Source organism: Tympanuchus pallidicinctus, unplaced genomic scaffold (genome assembly GCF_026119805.1).
Source record: "Tympanuchus pallidicinctus isolate F22 unplaced genomic scaffold, pur_lepc_1.0 scaffold24, whole genome shotgun sequence".
Taxonomy (NCBI): Eukaryota; Metazoa; Chordata; class Aves; order Galliformes; family Phasianidae; genus Tympanuchus; species Tympanuchus pallidicinctus.
Genome location: NW_026294741.1, coordinates 4,999,241 through 5,016,167, shown reverse-complemented (window position 1 = coordinate 5,016,167; position 16,927 = coordinate 4,999,241). Strand labels below are relative to the sequence as shown.

General features: G+C 41.4%; 1 protein-coding gene across 5 annotated transcripts in view; it reads left to right on the top strand.

The window, feature by feature from the left end:
• Positions 1–16,927, top strand: part of CRCP (CGRP receptor component) — a 38,158-nt gene that overhangs the window by 11,350 nt on the left and 9,881 nt on the right. For 4 of the 5 annotated variants that reach the window (XM_052688993.1, XM_052688994.1, XM_052688995.1 and 1 more), the window contains 3 exons: positions 1,331–1,367; positions 3,536–3,634; positions 7,192–7,286. In XM_052688993.1, coding sequence (XP_052544953.1) covers positions 1,331–1,367; positions 3,536–3,634; positions 7,192–7,286 — 231 coding nt within the window. Of the gene's footprint in view, positions 1–1,330; positions 1,368–3,535; positions 3,635–7,191; positions 7,287–10,578; positions 10,826–16,927 lie in introns of those variants that run through there. The other variant, XM_052688990.1, reaches the window with a different exon arrangement.

The following is a 16,927-nucleotide window of genomic DNA, read 5'->3' as shown; positions in this document are numbered from 1 at the left end:
AACGTGAATGGCAGCTGCGTGAGCTCACTGGCTGAAGTTTGGCTCGAGTCAGCAGAATGGAAGTTGGAGTTCATCTCAGCGTATTTTAGGAGGTCCTTTTCATGTAAAAACAATGATGGAACCTGTGGAAGTTTGTGGATGCATTTAACGCATTTGAAAGCGATGAACGGGACGCTTCTATTCAGGCCTGGGATGGTGCTTAACAACACATTGTACCTTTTTTGTTGTTATATGCACAGACCTGAGAAAAGCCTTTTTTTTTTTTTCCTTCCTTTTGTATGGCAACTTGCTGTTGTTGTGGCTGCTGACTGCTCAGCACAATGTATTGTGAGGGGAATGTATGGTGTCCTGCGTCAGGCTTTTCTGTCCCCTTTTTTTAATTTCCGAGTACAAAATTTCAATATGCAGGAGTAATATAGGAGTAATATAATCATGTACTATAGGAGTAATATAGTAATATATAGTACATAGTAATATATAGTAATATATTCATGCTGTCTGCTGCTCAATGCATAGTTTCAGCTTGGCTTTCAAGGATTGCCTGCTCGTGCTTGATGGACACCGTGTTCCTTCTTCATAGAAGTACCACGCAATATAGGTGCCACAGTTGCACCATTAATTTAAAAACACATTTAACTCAATGAGAATGCAGTCAGCTCACCTGTGGTGGACAGCAAGTGTTTCTTAATTGGGACAGAATTAATAAGTGTAGGGCTGGTGGGAAACAGGGCACTCAGCCTCGTGCTGCTGGAGAAGGAGCAGTCGTGTGAAGATTGAAATAATAAATAAAGAGGGATTTTGATAAGTTTTTGTGTGGCTGTTCATTTGTTCTTAGAATTCAACATGTGTGTGAATTGAGTGGCATAGCTGTACTCACTCGTACGTGCATTGTATAGGAATAGTAATTGTATTTTCTTTCCTTGTTCTTCGCTAATAAATAAATAGTCTGTGCAATCCTAATGACTTTTCCTGTCAAATACAACTGGATGCCTTTTATGTAAGAGAAAAGATTTGGGTTTAGTTGGTGAATTTGGGGGAGTGGGTCTGAGTAAAAGGAGTGCGAGATGGAAGCGTGTTATGGGTGGTGGGACAAAGTGCACCAAATATGATGGATGTTTATGGAACGATTATGCTGTGGAAAAATAATGCTTTTCCTGATGTGACAACAGATTGGTAATTGTAGATTCCTCACAGATAAGTTTCTGAATGGTTTTGTGAGGAAATATGAAAATAGTGTCCGTTCTTTTAGAGCCTGTGGTTCTGCAAAGGAAAATTGCAGACGGTTTCATTTGGACCGTAAATAATTGTATTCTTTTTTCTTTTCTTTTAGAAAAGATGCGAATGCTGCACTGCTGAGTAACTTTGAGGTACGTCTGTCTCCATCCTGATGCTGAACCAGCACTGTGATGCTGTGCTCAGTCGCCTGCACGCTTCTTTTTGAAGTGAGACCTGTCTGTGATTATTGCTTTGTCCTCCTACTTTATTTGTTATTAAGGAAAAAGAAAAAGGAAATCTGGAGAGTCTTATTTTCTAGTGTAGGTAAGTTTGTAATTACTCTCCTGTCTCCAGAGTAAAGATGCATTTTTTGCGGGCTTTTTTCTTTTAATGAGGTAGAAAGAAATTAGAGGGGATTTGATCCTTATGTAGCTCCCTTCTGACTCAGGGTGTTCTGTGACTGTGATGTTCACACTGGTTGAACTTCAGCCAGGTGACAGGAAGCTCTCCATGCATTGTTTATGAAGGTGGCTTTTGAATGATTTCAGTAAACCGTATTTTTTCTTTATATTGTTTTAATGCTGAGGCTTAAAGTTGCACAGCTGTTTTATCCTATTCTGAAGCAAATCTTAAAGTGTTTTCTCTCAAGCTGTGTGTGTACAGCAAAACAACTGTCTGGTGGCTGTTAGAAGAGCTTTAATGAGGCACTTGGAGAGAGCTGTCTTACAAAGAAGTAGATTTGAGCCACACTGGCACTAAGTATCTGCTCAAAATAAGTGTACTATTGCAGTACAGAAGATAGCAAGTATTTTGGAGGTTATTTATTGCAAAATCATCTCTGCTTCCTTCTTTGGATGATGGAACTTTGGTATTACTGGGGCTCAGTTGTGGCATTGGCCCCATTTTGTGACATCTGTGGGTGTCCCAAAGGGGTGGCGTGGAGCAGGGAGAACTGCAGAATCGGTTCATTGTGTTCTTTGGACAAAATTCTGTTTGGCTTTGTCTTGATGTTGGTGAATGTATCACATATGTTGAAAAAGAGCAGAAGGAAGTGGGGAAAATGAAGTTCCTGATGAGTGCTTATTCAGCTTTCAGAGCGCAGTTGTCATGTGTGCAGCTTTCAGCCCTTTGCAGGAAGGGATTTGCAGTGCCTGCAGCTACATTGGGCATGGCTTTTTACTGCTCTTCAAGTTACTGATTCCCTTAAAACTATGGACCTCTTCCTGTTTGCTTCTCTTTTCTTTGATGGCATAGCTCACATTCTCTTTATCAAGGTAATATTTTGCACAGAAACTGGTGTTTGAAAGGAGTGTTCAAGACTGATGCATTTAATGTTCTATGCCTGAATTTCTTTTGTGAGCTTGGGGTTGGTTTTTGATGCCTCATTGTCAGCAGTCATGTTGTCTTCATGCTGTCTGCTGCTCAATGCATAGTTTCAGCTTGGCTTTCAAGGATTGCCTGCTCATGCTTAATGGACACCATGTTCCTTTTTCATAGAAGTACCACACAAAGTAAATGCAGGGCTCCTACTTGCTGTGTTGGTGTTTCTCACCATCTAGAAATGTTTCCATTTGTCCTTCTTAAGTTTATAATTTCAGTGGAGCTTGAATTAAGCCAGTTACCAAGAAGAAGCACTAAGAAGTGATGTGTTACTGTGCTGTGGGTATTGGCTTTGGATAATCTGTAAAGCAGAGGGAAAACATCTGAAGAAATTTCAACCAGATGTGGTGTAATGTGGGAATCAAGCAGTAATTGTGAGGCTTTCACAGTATTTTGCTGCTCATCTGACTGTGACACGTAAAGAAGTTGTGGTGTTGCAGCTGATCTGACAGTTGCAGAAATCAAGATGTTTTCCTTGCATTCAGGCTTATCCTCTGGATCTCACTCATCATAAGTGTGAAAGTGTTGCTGTTACATCTGGGGGAATTTTCTCTGGGCATCTTACTTGTATTTAAATAGGAGCTGTGTGCCATCACAGTGGTGTATGTACAGCAGTGTATGTACCCTACTCTGTTTAGGACGTGGGATAAGATAGAATAGGTTTCTCCTGCTGATTTCTCTCCTAGGTCTCTTGGATAACATGTAATTAGTGCTAGGAATCTGTTTGCTCTTGCTTTGATGGATTTACACATCTCCTTATTCACCTTCCCGTTGCCAGAATATTTTCTCATTTTACCTGCTGGTGCAGTCAGCAAAGAAGTAATCCTTTCTGTAGTTTCAATTGCTTGCTAGGATTTTGGGTTGCTTGTTTTCCCAATGTCATATATTTAGGTAAAATGGTTTCAAAGGACTGCAAGCTTTTTTGTTTGCTTTTTTCTAGGTGTTCCAGCTACTCACTGATCTTAAGCAGCAGCGCAAAGAGAGTGGAAAAAGCAAGCAGAGCTCTGGTCAGCAGAATCTGAACACGATCATGTATGAGGTGGGTGACTGTAAAATACCCCCAGCTGCACTGATTCCAATTGTTAGGCCATTCTGCATCACCTTTACCCTCATTAATTTTTTTTGGTCAATTTTCATAATCTCTGGTCAGTTTACTCAGATTGTGGGCTGACTGCACTACAGGTGCGGAGCCTTGCAGCTGGTTCCATGTATCCAGCGATACTTTTGTCAGTGTGATTTATAAGCTCAGATGTGTTGTGATGTGATCATAGCTTGGATATTTCTAGGGTCAGTTCTGGCTGCATTTTAGATCTCCTGTTGTTGGGTGTTGGATCACCGGATCCATCTGACTGCCCAGTTACTTTGTGCTCTCATTGCAGTTGTTCCCCCTTTCAGTGGGAGCAAGTAATGAAGCAGAGACATAAGTCTGACCTGGGTAATTTTAGGCTGAGACTGCCCAGTGCTGCCAGGGAGGAGTTTGGAAACTGCAGACACCAAATATGCATCACCAGGCTTCTCCTTTCTCTGGAAGCTCCAGCTTCCCATCTTCCCAGATAACAGAGCACTGCCTGTCCTGCTGTAAGAAAGCTCATTTTCAGGAAGTTTTCTTTAGCTGGGACGTGCTTGCAGATTGCAGACTTTGGCTCTGATTAAAATTCTTTACAAAAGGAATAAACAAAAACCGTGGGGTTTTTTGTTCAGTTCTTGTTTTAGTGTTTGTTGGCTTGTTTGTTTTAGAGATTGCACATATTATACCCTTATAAGACCCAGGCCAGAACTTGCTATTGTGTGATTAATTGATGATGCCATCTAAGCATGGTTTCAGAGCTGAGGCACAGATCACACTGGGTGTTTTCTTATAAGCAGAATTAAACTAATAATTTCCAACTAAAATAGATTTTATCAGAAGAGCAAGGCGCAGACGATTGGAATCACACAATTACTAGTACAAATATCGACAGCAGTTGGACGCCAGATTGGTAGCAAATGTTCAACCAATTGCTAGAAAGAGCTAATCACATTGTATAATACAGGTTGATAACATTTTGAATACACCAAAGTAGCAAATTCTTAGCACACCTGAAATATGACCTCTTGTGTCCGTATCAGAGGACTGCATGAGCAGCACTGTGATTGGCAGCCAGTTGGAAGCAGACTGCCTTGCTTGCATGAGTGATCCCACTGAGTGGTGAAACTACTCATGTGAAGAAGATTTGGCCTAGGCTTTGTTTTTCTATTAGTTCTGCCTTTGTTTGGATAGGTACAGAGCTGTAATTCCTAAGCCTCAGATTCAACGAAATAGAGGCTTACCAAAAAGCTAATTTAAATCTTCATGGAGACTGACAGTCTCTTCCTCTGCCTCTTTCAAACAGCTCAGAAAGACCCTGTGAGTATGTATATTTTCATTTTCATTATTTTTATGTTGGCATGCAGCTTAAAGCTTTAATTACTTCACTGCTACATGTTAAATACCAGTAGGATGCTCATTTTTTATCCAGGGAGCGAAGCTTGAAGTATAAACCCTGGGTACATTTTATTCTATGTTAGGCTGGAAGAGAACCAGATGTGTCATCCCACTGTTTCTGCTCATGCTGGGTATGTCTTGCTGAGTTCTGTGCTTGCATGTATCCATTGGTATTGAAGTAAGCAGACACAGCTTGTTAAACGAGGAGCTGTGTTTTGGTGCACATCAGGCACTTCAGTTGGAGGTGTGGAGAAAGACAAACTTGGAAGAAACTGCTCCTTTAAACAATTGTATTGAGTGGCAATAGGTGTCAGCTGTCTTGGCTGGTAAATAAGAAGCCATTTGGTATGAAAAGGGCAGACAACTTGCAGCAGGAATCGTTGTTTGACCCCTTATTGTGCTTTTAAATGCGTTTCTCAGCAGCCCAGTGAACCTGGTCATTAAGCATACAGCAATCCGTATTTGATCAACTCTCTTAAGCAGAAGTGCTGTTGAAGCCTATTTTTATTTACCCAGGCTTGTAAAGTAACAAATTTTAATGGAAGCACGCAGGAAATACACTTGTATATCTTCTTATTTGACACGATGGTCTTGTAAAACTTTTTTTCCCACTGTCTCGGTTTCTGCTGTGTAAACTCAATCAGCTGACTTGGTTTCAGACTGTTAAATATAAGTATTCACTTTAAAGACTTTCTGAAAATAGTTACGAGTACAGAAGAAACGTCAGAGCATAACATACAGGCTTAGAGATCCTGTGTTATTATTACAGCTGCTGTGTGCCTATGGTATCCTGGTTAATGTGCCTCGTTGCTCCAGTTAGTTGGATGGGTTGGATGGTACTTGGAGGCTTTGTGTATAGCTGCACAGCATCAACAGCTGCAGATTTTCTTTTCTTAATTCAAAGCAGACTTTGCCAATGCTCTTTCAAATCCTGCAGTTGCTGACGCACACAGTGCAGACAATGTGAGGATTTCCTGGACCTTTCTTTTGTTTCTCATTATTCTCAACTCTTCATTTCGGGCTACTTCCCATGCACAGGCAGCCAGGAAATTGAGTTTGATTTATTTCTTTTTAGGAGTTATATTACCAGTACTGTTTTTCAGTCTGCTCAGTTCCAGTTCCATAACGTATGATCTGCCTGCTAGGTGCTGTGTTGCTTTAAACAAAGGAGAGCAGATGTAACATGTTGCAGCAGTTAGTTGAGGTTGGTAAGTTTTACGTTAAAAATGGAGCAGAAATAAATGGTCTCAAGGCAGATGAACATTGCTGATACTGCACTAACCTTGCCAGATGTTCACAACCCAGCTAACCTGCTTCTATCAGCTTTAAGAAAGCAGTGCCAAGAACCTGTATAAAAAATGAAAACAGCTGTAGACTGGAGAGGCATTGCTAGCATTGTGCAACTGCAGTGCCTTCTAATGGATGAGCAGTGGGAGCATTCCTGGCACGGAATTCATTAAAACTTGGCAGGAATTAAGTATGGTTTTAAAGATGAACAGTATTCAGCTTTTCCCAAGCGTTACGAGCTACAACAAAGCATTGAACGTGTGCACCTGTACCTTTATCAGCTAGCTTTGAATCTGTTGGTTTTAAAACGACAAATAAGGCTGAGTGATGGTGTTCAGCACAGCTGTATCACAGTCTGAGCACCAACTGAGATATTTAATCCAAATCAAGAAAGCAAATGCTTTCTAAAGATCACTCCTTGTCTGTAGCCTTCAGTTGGCAGCTTGGGTTCTGGGCAGAACAGGGAAATGACCATCCAAAGCCACAGGGGGAGTCATCCGAGCTGTAATTGTAACCTGAAGTGTAATGAGCTCTCTGGGTATATCTGTGAGACGAGTTCACAGGTTTCCTGGATAAGCACTAATGTAATTTTCGTTACATGAGGTTGAAGCTCTGTGTTGCCCCTTTCTTACTCCACTGAGAAGTACCAGTAGAGTCTTAACTGAAGAAGGAAATGTGAGATCTGTGACAAAAAAAAGTAAATAATAATTAGAAAAAGAACCTTTAAAAGCCAACATGACAGTATGATTATTTTTTTTGAGCGTTCTTCAAAAATGCCTGAATTCATAGCCAACATGGGAAGAGTAACTGGTGACTAATGCATACTTTCTTGCTATTCCTTGCAGACACTGAAATACATCTCAAAAACACCGTGCAGATACCAGAGTCCTGAGACTGTCAGAGAGTTCCTTGCTGCAATGAAGGGCCATAAGCTGACCAAGTAAGTAGGGATCCATCCTTGAGCAGTGTAAATTAATAGGGATGTTAGGAGGTTCTCACATACACAGTATGACTGTCTGGTTTTGAGGAAGGTATTGGAAGCGTTTTGTCGTTTCAGTATTCATCCAGACATCTTTCCCCTCACTCATGAACACCTACAGGCATGAGGATTCCCTTGAGTTTGGCTGTGTTCACAAATGTGTTTTTCAGTACTTTATCATTTACTTTGTCAGTGCTTTGTTTTTAGTGTGGTTTCCCATTGTCCAAGCATGAAGTAGAATTCATGAAATGTTCTGAGGAAGCTGCAAGTGGGTTTCGAGCAAGATAAGAGAATGAAGAGAAACGAGCCAGAAACAAATCCAAAACAAAATCTCAGTTTATTATCCATGTTCTTATTTTTATGAACTTTCTTCATTAAAAAAAAAATCCAAATCACATTTATTCTGAAGAGGTGGAGAAAATGGCTGTGTTACAGGGAGGTAATGAATGCCTCTTACAGGTGTTTGGGAAGCCTGGTCTTCTGAAGCTAAGTGTGTCCTAAAGCTGTGAATCCCACATCCAATCTCAGGATTATGCTAATCAATGTTTAGCAAACTAAGATACACATCACCCATTTTTGTGCTACTTGTCAGCTATTATTAGTGCTCTGTAGGACTGTGGAGTTGCATGTTTCTATTACTGAAATGTGGCAATCCAGCATTCCCCCCTGCCCCTGCAGCCTTTTGTAAAGCTGAACATACAGTCCCTTATTATGGCAAGACCTGCCTAGAAAATCCGAGATTTCCATCACAGTTACAAGAAGACTCAAGAGTAGTGTTTCTCTATGGTGTGAATGCCTTTCATAGTACTAGTAATGCTTAATGCTGTCAGACACCTCTTTGGAGTGTAAGTGAAGCCTGTTGTAAGTAATTAGAGCCAAACAAAATGGAATCAGAGGGCTGCTTGCCTGAATAGCTTTAATCAGTCATCTGCTTCTTAAAGCAAAAAACAAAGACTCAGTTGCTCCGCATGACTGCTGTGAGGGATTAGTTGGTGCTGTATGTACACTGACTGCATTTTTCTCAGCTGTTGGTTCTCGTAAGGATTTCATCCTCTGCAGAGGGGCTTTTGCTGATTTGGTTGTCACAAAAAGAAGTGCAAGTTGCGAGCAGTGCTACAATGCAAGGGTTTATCCTTGACAAAGCGCAGTTGAGTAGAAAGCAGACTCAGCCAGCTGTTCTGTTGACTTTTCAGTGACCCCTCCCTACAAATCGTTATCCTCCCATTCAGTCTATCAGCAGCTCAGATCTCAGCATCCCTAACCCCTGATAGGGGAGGCTGGAACTTGGAAGCTTTGTCATGAGTATTGTAACTTTGCTTGTAAGTGCTTTCCTTTGTGGAACAAAAGTTGCCAGGTCGGTGCGTTGCTGTCTAGCTTCTTGCAGCTCATTTTATAAAGTATGGTTCTAATTTATGTAGTGGGCAAGCTATCCTAATTATTTTCTGGTTTCAGGCAAGGAGAAAATACTCTGTTTACTGTAAAGAGCTGAGTGTCTGCAAATCATAGAAGCACTGAATCATTAGGGTTAGAAAGGAGCTCTCAGATCCCCAAGCCCACCCCGCTCCTCGATGCCCACGGCCCTCAGTGCCACATCTCTGCAGTTTTGAACACCTCCAAGGATGGTGACCCCACCACCTCCCTGTGCAGCTGTGCCACTGCAGCACCTCTCTTAGAAGAAATTTTTCCTATTTCCATCTCCTTTCTGATGGAATTTGACCAGGACCTCTGGGTTAGCTCTAGAAAAAGGCATGGGAGCTCTTTTCCCATGTTAGATACCTCTGTTTCCCAGGATCATCCATCTGATTATGAGAGTGAAGTACTAAGTAATATTGGGTCATAATGCAGAGAATTCCAGCTATAAATCTCTCACTGTCTTCCCATAGGGCCCCACTGTTCTGCAGATCTACTGAAATACTTGCCTTCCTAAGCCTGCTGCAGAGGTCAAAATTGTTAGCAGCTATGAGTTTTTGACTATTTTTTTCTTCTCATGGCTGCCAGGAGTTGCCTTTGGTTTTAGATGTCATTTTCTCTGATTTTTTTCTCCGAATCAGAATCTGTAAGTGAAGCAAAAGAATTGCTCCCAGTAATTTCCTTCTGAGAAGTGGGGAAAAAAGGGGAGAGCAAAGAGCAAACCACCAGCGTAGGTTACAAATTTACAGCGTTCATCACTTATCAGAACTCGGATTGGACTGTGATACTTCTGTTTCTTGAGCATCCTTCACAATTTTACTTTCAGTCCTCTGGTAGAGAAGTTGCCAGCGCTGTGATTGCCACGTATTTCACAAAATAAGAAACAGAATTGTTTAGTGTGGTCTTGGCACTTGATTTCTTCTAATCTTTTCCATTCAGGCACTTCAAGCTAGAACTGTCAAGAGCACATCTGGCACCACTTCTTACCAAGCACAGAAGGCATATGTTATGCAATTACTATATAATGCACTATATGTTGAATGCTCTAAAGTATTAATGTCTCCAAGGAAATATTGAGCTTCCCTTTGGTCCATGTCCAAGACCATTTCAACACTGCTCAGTTGTTAGATGAAAAACTAAAGGCTTTAATCAATTCCATTCCGTGGAATGGAGGTGTTATTTGTATGAAAGGCTTCGCTTGAGATTTCTTTCCAGTTAGCTGATGGAGAGCTTTCCTCCCCTTGGAGATGAAAGAATCCACAGTGTTTGCTTCCATCATCTCACTGTAAATGACTTTTCCTCCCTTTGAAAGTAATGAACTCCGGAGTCTGTCGTTGCTACTTCCTTTCTGGATAAGGATCCAAAGAGCTGGCTCTCCCTTAACCTCTTAGATGCTCACACCGTATTTTTGTGGGTAACAGTTTTCTGAAGCAGCTGATTTAAGATCTCTTAGTTCTTAGGGGACAGCAGCGTCTTCTGTTCTCTCCTTGTGAGAGAAATAGATGTGGCAGGTTTGGAAACAGGCTGTTAATTAGTCTCTGCAATTTCTTTTCTAACGTGAGGACTCGGAGAGTTGTTGATCCATGCGGGGCTTTTATGACAAGGAGGATTTGCAGCTGTGTCTGAAGACGTGGTGAGGTGTGTAGGGCAACGAGACTTTTCCTGCTCAGCTGTTGCTGCTCTCAAGCACTAGGTTGTGCTAGAGTATCAGAATGTCTGGGTGGTGGAGAAAGGACAGACTCCATCCAGGGAAGCAACGATCTGTGGATTGAGGCACGTTCATTTAAATAATGAATCTTTTAATTAAGCAAACGTTCTCTTTTTTCCTGCCTTCCTCCTGCAGGTTACAGTACAGAACTCACTGCTGGTCAGGCTGCTTGTGGTGTCCCAAGATAGAAGTTCTGGCTGCTGTTACAGAGCTGATAGTGTTGTGCTGGCAAATTGTGCAGTTTCTGTAAGATCATCCTGAAAGCCTTTGCTGATATTTGCTGCTGAAATTACCAACATCTCAGGCCAACACTGCTTTTCTGCTGACACTCCTCTACTTTGTCATGCTTTCTTTTGACAATGGCACACACAGGGAGAAAAGAGGCAATTTTCCAATTAAATACGTGTATTACATATAAATGCATATAAAAACCATTTACACCTTTCAGAGTAATTTCAGATAGCTGCCCTGCTAAAAGGAGCAATTTCCAGGACAACTAAACATGTGTTCTACTGATGTAGTCAGCAAAGTATGGCACAGCACAGCCTTTTTCCTTGTTGCCAGTTATTTTGGTTAAAAAAAAAATTTGCAACTGTAGAACTGAGGGATTTCTTCTTTATAATGAAAAAACTCAGAACTGACATCATAGTGAGTTTTATTTTTACCTTGATGAGGCCTCAAGCTTTGGCTGATGCTGCAGTACAGTAAGCTGTGTTGTACTTGGAAATAAAGCAGCTAATTTTCCAGTTTTAGTCTCTGGAATAGTTTTTAAGGTGGTGTGAATGGCACTGCATGAAAAGAACATTTATTAAGCTCATGCTCTGTATTTGTGATTAAGTGAAAACTGGCTCTCCTGGTACCTCTTTCTGTTCCTGATAACCTGTCTTGGATCAAAATTAGGAATAATCAATTTTCCAATCCCTGAATATTATTTATATCATAAAAACAGGACATAGACTTGCCCTTCTTGACTTGGAAGTCAACACGTTCAAGGAATTGCTGTGCTGAAAGTCAGTAGTGCTTTTAGAAAGTATTTTCCCCCATTGCTGCCAAAAACTACAACAAAGTTAAACCTCTACAATACTTAAGACTGAATGATTTCCTCTGTAATTTTTTTCTCCACTAAAGCTTTCAAAGTGAATATTCAGCACCGAGAGCAGGAGGATGGTGATAGTTTAACAACTGAGTGCACAGACAGCTCAGGGCCACTCGTCCAAAAACCAAATCCTGTTCTGTTCAGACAGGAATTGTCTTGGTTGACACGAGGCCATAGGATCTGCCTTACAGATCTGGTGTTTTCAGTTAGTAACAAGGCACACTGCTAATGTGTACTGCTGTTATTTTATAATTTTCCCAGCAACTGGAATACACACATTCCTGAGGATAAATCTGGCTTTGCGGTTGCAGATGTTTTAGGGCTTTTTTTAGCTCTGTGTGCTGTATCTTGGCACAAATACTGTGCTCTTCTTAACTATGCCTTTAGATCTTACTGGTAACTTACTTCTTCTTCCTAGAAAGCCGAGATATGTGTGCATTTAGGGGCAGTCTGGGAGTTCAGTAGGTGGAGGTGGGGAAGCAGTGCTCAGCCTCATGCAATAACTGCCATTTGGAGATTTCTCCCTATGCAGGTCCCATAGGAGGCTGCATGCAGGTGATCATTACCAAACCCCTTTCAGCTGTCACTCATCTTCTGTATGTATTCCTTCTCCTGAACAAGCAGCTTTCATGTTCCAAACAGAATTAGTAAAATCCAGACAGTTCAGGAGATACAGAGACACACCTTTCGTGGGAAATTGTGCTGGAAATACTTCTCACTTTCTCTTTAGATGAAGGAAACTTTCTTTCTTCTTTCTGTTTAATGAGCGTGAGTGTAAATATGGTTGCTGCACAAAGTGAAGAGGTAGATTCATCTGCATTGGAAAAAGTTCCTTGCATTTTTTAGATGTAATGAAGCATGAGCTAAATTCAGGCGTGTTCTGCTTGTGCCCATGCAAAATGCTGCAGTCAGCACTGACACTGGTGCGTGTGCAAGCTTGCAGCGTTTGACTTCCTTGGAGCTTATTTCTGATGGAGGTGAGTATCCATGTTATGTACATGCTATCAAGAAATGAGTGGTGCACAGAGATCAGTTTTTGATATCAGCATCAAGCAAAATGAGTGCAGTGGGTGCCGAGCTTCAGCTAGCATTGCATGGAGCAATACAGTGCTTGCTGTTAATGGCAGGGGCTGAGGATTGCAGTCTTGTGGAGAAACAGAGGTGTTTTGTGAGTGTTTGCTGTAAGAGTACACTGAGGGTGCCCTTCTGGTCAGTGTGTTTATTATGTGAGGGGAAGATCAGAAAGTGCACGCAGGAAGAAGGGTTGGGAGCAAAGCTTCAGAAGGATCCCCAGAGGTGAGCTCAGATTACGTGTGTGCTTGGGGCAAATTTCTGTGCTGCTGCCATGGACCTCCCAAGGAAGCAGAAGTCATATTGATGTCCTGTACACACGTGCTTGGTGTTTCCTAAGCAATCTTAGCAGATGGATATTTACTGAACAGAAAATAGAAGGTGTTATTGATCTTTATTGCAGGCTGGCACAAAAACATCTACCCGTGCTGGTAGCTGGTGTGCCACACTAATATCAGCGTGCTTGTCCTTATGACTTCATTTGCAGTCTGCTATCTCTTTGTCACTTTAAAAGTCTTTTGCCAGAATAAAATAATGTCCGTGTTCATTTAAACCATCCTTATCAGAATGATGCTTGGATTGATCAGTAGCTCTGTGGCTGGGTATCAGTTTCCAGATGGTCGTTTCTGTGTCACCATGTTCGGGCTCTCTATAAATAAAGCAAATACATTGCTTATATCATTATCAAATAGTGTTAATATGCCTAAAGGTTGTTACTTTTCAGCATTAATTAGTGTTTGTAGTTTCTAAAACCCTGCAACCTTACTCAAGCACCTTCAGAAGCAAGATGTCATTTATGTCGCGTTTGGTTCTGTGCACCCTGCTGCTAATTCCTTTTTGATGTTCTGAGTCATTTTTCCAGTGGGGAGCTTTGCAGATCCAAAACAGGCATGAAGTTTTTCAGATAAAGCATTTTAATTACTTGCAAATTAACTTTCATTCTTTTGTGTATGTTTTGCAAACTGGGAATATTCTGAACCATGCAGTCTTTGCTGACGTAATGCTGCTGCGATCGGTTTGTCCTGTCCGTGTAACTTCTGCCTATTTCCTAATAATTTATAATAATGTTAATGGCTTATAAGCAAGTAAACCTTTGGGAGGTGACCTTTTACTCTCTGCTGCATTTCTTGTCTTCAGGAAGTAAGAGCAGTTTCACTAATTGATTGTTTCAGTCATGTTGTATAATTGCTTTTAATTCATTTCCGCTGTTGCCTGCTCTGCCAGTAATCTCACTGTAATAAACAAGATGGAGCTCTACCTGTTGTAAAATGCCTCTGGATAAGTGAAGTTTGCATTTCTTAGCACAGACACGCTGTGACTTCAGTTATTTGATCCTGATTCTTTAGTTCTGACATTTTGTCAGCAAAAGACTGAGGCACATACGTGTGCTTGGCCAGGTCCTGTAAAGCAAACAACGTGGCAGGCCAGGAGCAGAACACCAGCTTCTGTGTCTCCATCAAGTGCTGCAGGCACTGAACCACGCAGTTTCCTGGCTCTTGAGGAAAAAGCAGTAAATGTTTCATACATTTATTCAGGTGAATGAGACAGGTTCTTTGTGTGTTTAGATGTTGTTAATATTCTTTACCCGGTTTTGTTAGGACTTCTGCTTTTATGGGAGGTGATATCTTTTGTTACAGTTTGATGTGGGTAGGTTTTTGGGTGGTGTTTTTTTTTTCCTCTTACTGATTTCTGAAACGATCTGTTACAAATCTTAAGGGTTTTCAGTGCTTGTCTCAAATCTGTGTTAAGATTTTATTTCTTCCTTTCCTTGCTTTTGACAGCAGTAAATTGCAGCAGCAATTAATATTTTGGTTTTGACACTAAGGCAGCCAACACAGCATAGTCTCTTGTAAATACAAAGCTGCTAAGTAAATACATACAAGTGATTAGGAAGGGGAAACAAAGGCAGCTCATTCACTGCTTCCTACCAATGGAAGGGTATTTGGTTTTCATACTTGACTCTCCAAAACCAAAGCAAACTCATAGCTTGGGGTCACCAAGCTAATTCTGTTCCTGTTGTGTGGTCTGTATATCCACAGCTTTCAGACTAAATCTGCCGACAGGTTTGTTAACAGAAGAAGGAGGAAAATGTAAGCAGTTATTCTGCAGAAGGGAAGAGAGAATGCAGTTGCTGCAGTAGGAATTGCCCTTGACACACTGATTTATAAGAGTTGACACAAAGGACCTTCTCCCTACTGTCTTATGTTTCAGCTGCTTGGATGGATGTGCCTTTTGTTTCCTGAATGGAAGAACAGATCTCTTTCAGAGCAGTGCAAAGTCCCAGAGAGAAGGAGGAGGCCTGGCTGCAGTCCATGCCCACACGGTCCTTTTCTCCACTATTTGATGGTGCCTTCAGCATACAGCAATATCTGCTGCCATGTACTATCTTACACTGAAGAAACCCACCTCCTATACAGTGCTTACCATTAATTGTAGCCTCTCGATCTATAAAATGGGCTTAGTGGCCTTTGTGATGTTGTAGAAGACACACAAGTAGGTCCAGGCAAACTCTGGGAACTAATTTTATGGGTGGTTTTTCTCTGGAATGGCATTCTCACCATGTTGTTATGGCCAGGTGGGTGAAATAGGGCTGTTAGAATCACTCAGTTGGATGGGTACGTGAAGGGCCTTGTTCTTTTTGGGAATCAGCTGATGGCCTTTGGAAGCTCTGTGTTCAGTGCAGTCACCAGAGCAATGTCAATGTCATAGAATCCTCCTGATGAGTGTGAACACCGTGGTCTGGGAAGGTTTCCTGGTGCTCATGTGTGAATGGTACATTATCCAGGTCCTTACAATGTTAGAAGCTGTTGCTGGTGTTGGCTTTCAGAGGCAGCTGGTGCCAGAGGCTGTGTGCAGTGAGGCGGTCTCTGAAGTGTCTGCAGACACGTAAGCACTGACCTGCTGCTCGTAAAGCCCAGGGCTGGGGATTACAGCCTCTGTGCTCTCCTGAGAGCTGCAAGGTTTCCTTCCAAAACCACCCACAGGTCCAATAAATCACAGGGAGACTCTTCTGTAAGCATGCATTAAGGATGCCCTTTGAATAATGGTAAATTTGGGGTTTTAGCTCTTCACAACTGCAGTTTGTGTGAACTGCACCTCTTCTCTTTAACACGAACGTATGTGATAAAGAGGTACTGTGTAAACATAGGGTATATTCCCTCCTAGCAGCTGAGTAATAATCAGTAATGATTATTTCAAAAATGTACTTGTTCAGGTCTCTTTACTTCTTTATCTACGTGCTGTACCTGTATTTTTATCATTAAGTGCCTGTGGTATGGTTTCATATATCCTTTTAACCATCTGTTATATCTTAAGCAATGCTATGTTGTGTTTTTCTGCTCTGAAACACAAAAACCAGGTTGTTGCCCAGGCTGCTATTCTGTGATCAATGTTAATGTGATCTGAAATTAATGAAATATGCAATGCTGGCGTATATCAGTTGTTTTTTCTTTTGACTTTGCTGTTGGGATGATTTCTATTTCAGTAGGGTGTAAAGTGAGCAATTTGGAACTGTTGCTCAAATGTGGTTTGAATTGTATGCAAATACTTGTTTGTTCACATCTTCATCCTCCCTTCCTGCTCCCTCTGCTCCCCCCCGAAAAACAAATCAATTTAAAGGCCGCTGGCATGTTCTCCCTTGTACCTGTTTTTTCCTGTTTTTAATGACCAGGATGTTTCAGATGATATTCATGAGGTTCCTTGATGCAGGAGCAGAGTTAATGGCTGTTTGGCCAAAAAGAAGCTGAAAACAGTGGGGCTGAATGAACATAATGGTGGTTCTGGATGGTACCAGGAGTTCTGCTGCTGGTTTCAGTGGTGCTCAGCTCTCTCTATTACAGCATTTTGTGTTTAAATACCAACGTCAAACTAATTTTTTACTGACTTTTTTCCCCCCTATGCTTCTGTCCAAAGGCATAAGTGCAGAAGTATTGGCCTTTGCCCATTGTAATAGCAGAAGAAAAAGGCCTGAGCTTTGTGGGTTGCAGACAGCACATGTGGCCATGTGGTTACAAGCTTTATTTTTTTTCACCTTTGCAATTTCATTGTGCTAAAGGAATAAATAAATTATTGCCATTTGGCTGCTGTGTTGTGACTTCTTAGGTATGATAATAGTTCTTGTGGTCATTTGTTATAGAGAAAGCTGCTGTGACTTTGACAAGTTGTTCAGCATTGTTGTGCAGCAATTAACAAAGTAACTGTGTTTATTAGAGATTGCACTGGCAAGTATGTGATCTAAGGGCTTGTGCCTTGCTAAATTGAACCTAGGTGGCAACAACAATGTGTCTAGACACAAGGAATGACTGTACTTAAAACGCC